This window comes from Amphiprion ocellaris, chromosome 13 (assembly GCF_022539595.1).
Source record: "Amphiprion ocellaris isolate individual 3 ecotype Okinawa chromosome 13, ASM2253959v1, whole genome shotgun sequence".
In the NCBI taxonomy this organism is placed as follows: Eukaryota; Metazoa; Chordata; class Actinopteri; family Pomacentridae; genus Amphiprion; species Amphiprion ocellaris.
This window is the reverse complement of record NC_072778.1, coordinates 1,617,818-1,625,794: the sequence shown is the minus strand read 5'-3', so window position 1 is coordinate 1,625,794 and position 7,977 is coordinate 1,617,818. Positions and strand designations below refer to the sequence as shown.

Here is a 7,977-nt window from a genome sequence, read left to right as displayed (position 1 = left end):
CTAAAATTCCAACATTTTATTGAGTTTCTTCACCAAACAAACAGCTTACAGTTGTAATTTTCGTGTTGGAGGATACTTGCCTATTTTAAGATATTTATAGAGCACTTTTTATATAGGCTACTTAAGATTCTTCATTATAAAAATACTTAAAGTTCATAAAATTTACACATTGGACACGTTAGAAACTAACTTGAGCATTTATTGGTGAAGTAATATGTTCACGGTCAGCTAGTTATTTGCTAATCAGCATGCAAGAAGCAAGAGAGAATAAATAAAGTATTTCTATTCTATAGTTAACTGGCCCAACAAAATAACAACAATAGTAATAAATGACTTTATACTTAAGTTCTATACTTATACAAAACACTTCAAGTACCAGACATATTTTGGTACCACGTCTAACATTCTTAGGGGAGATTTCAAATAATGGGACAGAAAGTTGTCTCTGGACAGTTATTTTATTGACACGTGTTGAACACTGATGGAAAATGAAGAATCTTTGGAGGTTCGAGCTGTCTGATGTCCTGACGTTCTCATAGGAGTGAAGCTAAGCGTAGTAGGATCTCCCCCGATGGCATTTAGACAAGAGGATCAAGCAATTTACAGTTCAACACCTGATCATATTTAAGAGGAAAACATGTTTACAGTTTGCTACTTCATCACATTTAACCTGAAAACCAGTAAAAACAAAACAAACAAACGGCCACAGAGTGAAACGTAAGTAACCCCGGTGGACTGCTGGGTCTGGGGTTTTATCTGTATTTAGCCTGTTGGTCAGAGCAGCTGGACCTCCATAACCAGCTGAAGGCCGTTTGATTGGACTGATCATAGAACAGTTCTTTAAATGAGAGCTGCTGTATTAAAATGCAGCTTTAGCAAAGAGGAAGCTAACAGATGTTGTAGCGTAGAACAGGCAAAATGAGAACACTTTAACCCTCCAGTAATGCTTTAACTGAAGGTTCACCATCTCTGAAAGCAGCATTAGCTTCCTTAGAGCTCTGACCTGAGGCCAGACCATCATCATTAACATTAGCCACATTAGCCACACAACGTGCTAACATTGAGGATTTACTTGTCGTTGCCATGACAACAAAAACAAACCAGCTGTTTCCAGATGTTGTGCTGAGCGATGCTGACCAACTAAATCAGACTAGAACTCTTTCTGCTCATCCTCCTCGTTTCTATAAACACATGGTTTGTTTATGTTTATTAACATGCGTTTCTTTGTTTATACATGTTGTTTATTCACGTGTTGTTTGCGCGTCTATTTTATTTACGTGTGTTTATCTACCTTGTTTGTTTCCATGTCTGATTTAAAACACGTCACTCTGATTCAGTTTAAACTCAGTTTTATTGACTAACAAACTGTCAGACAAAGATCAGAGCAGAAACAGTGATCAATAAGTAAAAGTATTGATGAACAGTAATTAATAAGTAAAAGTATTGATTAACAGTGATCAATAAGTAAAGGTTAACAGTAATTAATAAGTAAAAGTATTGATTAGCAGTGATCAACGAGTAAAAGTATTGACTAACAGTGATCAGTAAGTATTGACTAACAGTGATCAATAAGTATTGACGCGCCACTGACAGAACATGAGCTCAGAAATAAAGGAAACAGATTCATCTTGTTGAACGTATACTATGATGTCAGCGGTGAGGTGGTGATGATGTCATCAGGGCTGTGGGCGGGGCTGCTTGGCGTACTGGATGGCGTCTAGAGCAGCTCCGATGTCGAAGTTCTTTGCCTGGAGGAGGCGGGTCAGCCAGCCGCCCTCGTCGGTGAAGCCCATTGACAGCATCTGGGACAGAGACTCCACCAGGCCGGGGTCCGCCTCTGGGGGAGGAGTCACAGGTTAGCAGGGGCGGGCCCAAAAGGTCTGACGTCGGAGGCAAGGCTAAAGGCTGGGTTATGCTTTCCGCATGAACGAGCCGCGTGGAAATGAGACGCTTGGAAATCTGCTCGAGAGGCCGTGTGTGGCTTTATCCTGCGTCTGCTCCCAACCTGCAGGGGGCAGTGTATCACAAACACACGTCTACCTAGTCTACTCCAGTACTAGAGTAGAAGAAGCTATCTATCGTTTACAGTACTTACAACATGGCATTTTACCAAATAGCTGCATTTCAGCAGTTAGTTTTAATTTCACACCATGAATTGTTAAGAGTATGGTTACCACGGTGATCTCTGTGTGATGAATCATATAAATGTCTGGATTTCTGGACTTCAGCTATGAGGAGCTCCTGTTCTGCCGCCAGTTTTCCGCGTGTCTCCGTCCGCGTAGTTAGAAAAATTTGGAGGTGCACGACACGGAAATTTTCCGCTTGAGAAGGGCCCTATGGGGGGGCGTGACTAAAATGACGTCATTTGTCCGCACAGAACCGCACGGACCTCGCGGATGCGGCACGCATAAAACAAGCTTAAGGCTTACCTTGAGGCAGGTGGGGGTACAGGGCCGCCTCCCTCAGACCTGTGGGCCCCTGCTGGCCCCCAGACAGGGGCTCCTGGTAGCCGGGCTGCAGAGACTGCAGCTCCCCTGTGGAAGGGTCCACCTCTCTGGAGCTCAGGTGAGTCCACTCCTCATCTGAGTCCCTGTTCACCTGGAGACCAGAGGCAGGTGTACTGGTTAGACTGGTTCCTACTGGTTAGACTGGTTTCTACTGGTTAGACCAGTTCCTACTGGTTAGTCTGGTTTCTACTGGTTAGACTGGTTCCTACTGGTTAGTCTGGTTTCTACTGGTTAGACTGGTTCCTGCTGGATAGTCTCTTTCAGATACTCTAACCAGTTTTATTAGATAGATAGATAGATAGATAGATAGATAGATAGATAGATAGATAGATAGATAGATAGACTATAGATAGATGGACTATAGATAGATGGACTATAGATAGACTATAGATAGATAGACTATAGATAGATCTATAGATAGATAGATAGACTATAGATAGATAGACTATAGATAGATCTATAGATAGATAGATAGACTATAGATAGACTACAGATAGATAGACTATAGATAGATCTATAGATAGATAGACTATAGATAGATCTATAGATAGATAGATAGATATATAGATAGATAGACTATAGATAGACTATAGATAGACTATAGATGGATAGATAGATAGATAGATAGATAGATAGATAGATAGATAGATAGATAGATAGATAGATAGATAGATAGATAGATAGATAGACTATAGATAGATAGACTATAGATAGATGGACTATAGATAGATCTATAGATAGACAGATAGATAGACTATAGATAGATCTATAGATAGATAGACTATAGATAGATAGATAGACTACATAGATCTATAGATAGATAGATAGATAGACTATAGATAGACTATCGATTGATCTATAGATAGATAGCTAGATAGACAGATAGATAGATAGATAGACTATAGATAGATAGACTATAGATAGATCTATAGATAGATCGATAGATAGATAGATAGACTATAGATAGACTATAGATAGACTATAGATGGACTATACATAGATCTATAGATAGATAGATAGATAGATAGATAGATAGATAGATAGATAGATAGATAGATAGACTATAGATATAGACTATAGATAGATCTATAGATAGATAGATAGATAGATAGATAGATAGATAGATAGACTATAGATAGATAGACTATAGATAGACTATAGATGGACTATAGATGGACTATAGATAGATCTATAGATAGATAGATAGAATATATATATATATATATAGATATGGATAGATAGATAGATAGATAGATAGATAGATAGATAGATAGATAGATAGATAGATAGATAGATAGATAGACTATAGATAGATAGATAGACTATAGATAGACTATACATAGATAGATAAATACTTTATTAATCTATCTATCAGTAGCTCTGTTTATTCAGCTCCTAAAGGTAACTCTGATGAGTCTGGATGTTTCTAAACAGGTTCATCCGTGAACATCTCGAAACAGTTCATTCTGATGATAAAGACAAACTGACCTTTGGCCCCTGGTTGGCCCCGCCCTCATGGCTGGCCCCGCCCTCACGGCTGGCCCCGCCCTCACTGCTGGCCCTATCCATCTCCACGTCACCCTCCACACCCCCACCTGAAGTGGGCGGGGCTACCTTCGTCCTCTGACCTTCGTGCTCCACGTCGATGTCCACATCGATACCTGCACATGACATCACTTCCTGTTCAGACGGCTCTACTAACAGCTGCTCAGAACTTCACTGATCTGAGCAGTGACATCACTCACCTAGCGGGCTCAACATGGCCGCCACGCCCTCGCCGATGTTCTTCAGAAACGTCATGTTGGCCTGGGAGGCTGCAGTCAGACATCAGAGTCACTGATGATGTCATTAGGGGGCGGGGTTACAGTTATCACTTTATACAGAATCACACTGACCAGAGGAGGCGCTGCAGTCAGCTGCAGGTCTGAAGGGTCCCGCTTGGTCCTGGTCTTGGTTCGGTTCTGGGTCCTGGTCCTGGTCCTGAGCCTGGTTCTGGTTCAGGTTCTGGTTCCACATGCAGTGTCTCATCCTCTTCATCCACTTCCCTCGAGGAAACCACTGCAGAAACAGGAAAACCTCAGTGTCCTGACAGTCACAGCGCAGGGCTGAGTCATTAAACAGGAAGTACGTTTATGTTTCTAATCTTCTCTGTATTCAGTCTGAAATTTATTTACTTTAATATTTGATCTCATCAGTTTATTTGAACCAATAAAAGACTGAAAAACTGAATGTGATCAATATTATCAGAGAAAAGATTAAAATCAATATTATAATCAAGTTTATCAATGTTTTATCAATATACAGATATTATTAATACAGTTTTCTAAATGATCCATATTATTATCAGAATTATCAATACATTAGTTTTATTAGCCCTAGAATCAATATTAATATCCAGAATATAATCAGTATTTCTGTCAGTAACTCTGATGTTGGTCACATGACCAGTGTGTCATTAAACACCTGTCTGACATCAGCCCATTGCAGTAACGTCACACTGTGCTCGCTGTGACATCATCAGTGGGTGTGGTCAGAGCTCACCAGGTGTGGTACCTGCAGCGGGTGCCAGATGGGCAGCAGAGCGTGCTCAGTGTGCGTTCCGCGGGCCTGGCAGGTGGAGCACAGGTCGTAGTTCGGGCACACCGAACACTTGAAGCGCGTCCCGACCACAGCGCCGTCACAGCCGTCACAGGTGACGTTAGGGTGAAGGATGGGGGGAGGGGCCAGGTGAGGGGGTGGGGGATGAGGAGCTCCAGGTGCAGGAGGGCCAAAGGCGAAAGGTGGGAAGGCATGAAGAGGGAAGTCTCGGCGGTGCTCCTTTTTCTCTGAAAGAGTTCAACAAAATGTTATCGACAGGTGTTGATAGACGGGCTGCTGCTGCCTGAAGGATTCAGCTGTGTTACAGGTGTGTTATACAGGCGTGTTACACAGGCGTGTTACATGTGTGTTATACAGGCGTGTTACACAGGCGTGTTACACAGGCGTGTTACAGGTGTGTTATACAGGCGTGTTATACAGGCGTGTTATACAGGTGTGTTACACAGGTGTGTTACAGGTGTGTTATACAGACGTGTTATACAGACGTGTTACACAGACGTGTTACAGATGTGTTATACAGGTGTGTTACACAGACGTGTTACAGATGTGTTACAGGTGTGTTATACATGTGTGTTAAAGGCATGTTATACAGGCGTGTTACACAGACGTGTTACAGATGTGTCACAGGTGTGTTATACATGTGTGTTAAAGGCATGTTACACAGATGTGTTACAGGTGTGCTATACAGGTGTATTACAGATGTGTTACAGGTGTGTTACAGATTTGTTACAGGTGTGCAATACACGTGTGTTACAGGTGTGTTACAGATTTGTTACAGGTGTGTTATAGGCATGTTAACAGGCGTGTTACAGATGTGTTATGGGTATGTTATACGGGTGTGTTACAGGTGTGTTAGACGTGTGGACAGCGTGCACGCTCAGACCTTTGATGAAGAGGCGGAACGTGGCGTCCTTCATACAGCCCAGCCCCATCATCAGCTCATCGTCAGAGGAAAACGCCACCAGGTCTCCATCTTCATCTGAAACAGCAGCAGGATGACATCACACCTGTAATCACCATGATGTTGACAGTAAAACAAACCTCTACCCGTTTAATGTGAAAACCTCATATCGGCCTCTCACCTACCCACACTTTCAACAAGAAATGACGTTTCATGAAATAAAGAAGGCTGATCCAGGCCTCACACCTGAGCAGCTCCCCACTGAACTATCTGACCTGAGTGGAACAGGTGTGTCTCACCTCTGTAGAACAGGCTGAAGCTGGAGCTCTTCAGGTTGCTGAACACACTGGCTGTCTTCTTGCTCAGATACTCGAAACTGCAGGAAACGTCCTGATCCACCGCAAACCTCCGGATCTCCTTCACCGACTCGTCCTTCCCCAGCAGGTAGGCCTTCACCGTCACCGACATCCCGAACTGCACCGAACTCCGCAACACAGGGAAGGATAAAACGCTGCTGGCCGCTCTCAGTGAACCAGACTCCAGGCAGATTTCAGACACTTTGAGCCAGAACTTTGTGACGCAGCCTTAAATCTCTCGGCTTCTTTATGTTTACTTCCGCGATAAACGGCGCCGTCGTCACAGAAGTAAATATTGACGCGCCCTCCCATTGGTCAGCTCAGAGAGTCTCACCCGATCAGCCAATGGGAGGCAGAGGAATGACTAAGGGCTTTTCTAAGAGGGAATTTCCCCCGAGTCACCGAAACATTCAGTCACCTGACTAATGAGGCTCAAACTGTTTAAAGTTCATATTAAAATCATGCTAAGTCATCCTTATGAAACAAAATGGACGACGGTCCAGTAGTTTTAACATCAGCATTTAAATATAAACACAGATTTAATAAAGCTTAGTGTAAACACAATGGTTTATTAAAGTTACACAAGAATTTAATACAGTTAACATGTAAACACACAGGTTTAATGCAGTTTAATGTAAACACAAATAGGTTTAATAAAGCTTAATGTAAACACAAACAGGTTCAATAAAGTTTAATGTAAACAGACAGGTTTAATAAAGTTTAATGTAAACACAAACAGGTTCAATAAAGTTTAATGTAAACACAAACAGGTTCAATAAAGTTTAATGTAAACAGACAGGTTTAATAAAGTTTAATGTTAACACAGACAGGTTTAATACAGTTTAATGTAAACACAGACAGGTTTAATACAGTTTAATGTAAACACAGACAGGTTCAATAAAGTTTAATGTAAACACAAATAGGTTTAATAAAGTTTATTGTAAACACAGACAGGTTTAATACAGTTTAATGTAAACACAGACAGGTTTAATACAGTTTAATGTAAACACAGACAGGTTCAATAAAGTTTAATGTAAACACAAATAGGTTTAATAAAGTTTATTGTAAACACAGAAAGGTTTAATAACGTTTAATGTAAACAAAAACAGGTTTAATACAGTTTAATGTAAACACAGACAGGTTTAATAAAGTTTAATGTAAACACAGACAGGTTCAATAAAGTTTAATGTAAACACAGACAGGTTCAATAAAGTTTAATGTAAACACAAATAGGTTGAATAAAGTTTAATGTAAACACAGAGGTTTAATAAAGTTTAATAAAATTAAATGTAAATATAAATCATTTTTCCTGAATACATACCGACTACAGCTTCATTTATTTACTCTGGATTTCTTTCATCATTGATTATTGATCATTAGCTGTATTAAATTTCAGAATCTGTTCAGTAATGTTTTAGATTTTCAAAATCTGAACAACGAAGTGTATTTCCTGCTCTAAACATTGAACTCTGATTTTTTTTATTTATTTATTTTAGGAAGCCGGTACAACAAACAGGATTTAGTTTTTTCTCCATGTAATGCTCCTTCCATCTCTGGAGGGATCAGTCACCAGGTCTGACCACAGACTGTAGAACAGAGACACTCTGTTTCTGAC

At 40.7% G+C, this 7,977-nt stretch overlaps 1 protein-coding gene across 2 annotated transcripts; it reads right to left on the bottom strand.

Moving 5' to 3' along the window:
* Nucleotides 1–1,332: 1,332 nt before the first annotated feature.
* On the bottom strand, nucleotides 1,333–6,634 carry sqstm1 (sequestosome 1). Of its 2 annotated transcripts, none has more exons than XM_023294783.3 (8): nucleotides 6,306–6,634; nucleotides 5,989–6,084; nucleotides 5,049–5,332; nucleotides 4,403–4,565; nucleotides 4,253–4,321; nucleotides 3,996–4,168; nucleotides 2,430–2,598; nucleotides 1,333–1,837 (listed from the first exon to the last, which is right to left on the bottom strand). In XM_023294783.3, the coding sequence occupies exons 1-8, from the start codon at nucleotides 6,472–6,474 to the stop codon at nucleotides 1,677–1,679; spliced, it is 1,284 nt and encodes a 427-aa protein (XP_023150551.1). In that variant the 5' UTR covers nucleotides 6,475–6,634; the 3' UTR covers nucleotides 1,333–1,676. The 2 variants fall into 2 exon arrangements, with proteins under 2 accessions (XP_023150551.1, XP_023150552.1); XM_023294784.3 differs by having other exon boundaries at nucleotides 5,061–5,332; nucleotides 6,306–6,633.
* Nucleotides 6,635–7,977: the final 1,343 nt, after the last annotated feature.

What these genes read in the sequence shown, in the direction of transcription:
- sqstm1 (XM_023294783.3), bottom strand. Translation starts at nt 6,474, where the DNA reads ATGTCGGTGACGGTGAAGGCCTACCTGCTGGGGAAGGACGAGTCGGTG. An exon ending in GTTCCGCCTCTTCATCAAAG is followed by an intron (nt 5,333 to 5,988) that starts GTCTGAGCGTGC and finishes GAACTCTTTCAG; the next exon opens with AGAAAAAGGAGCACCGCCGA. An exon ending in GTACCCCCACCTGCCTCAAG is followed by an intron (nt 1,838 to 2,429) that starts GTAAGCCTTAAG and finishes CTCCTCCCCCAG; the next exon opens with AGGCGGACCCCGGCCTGGTG.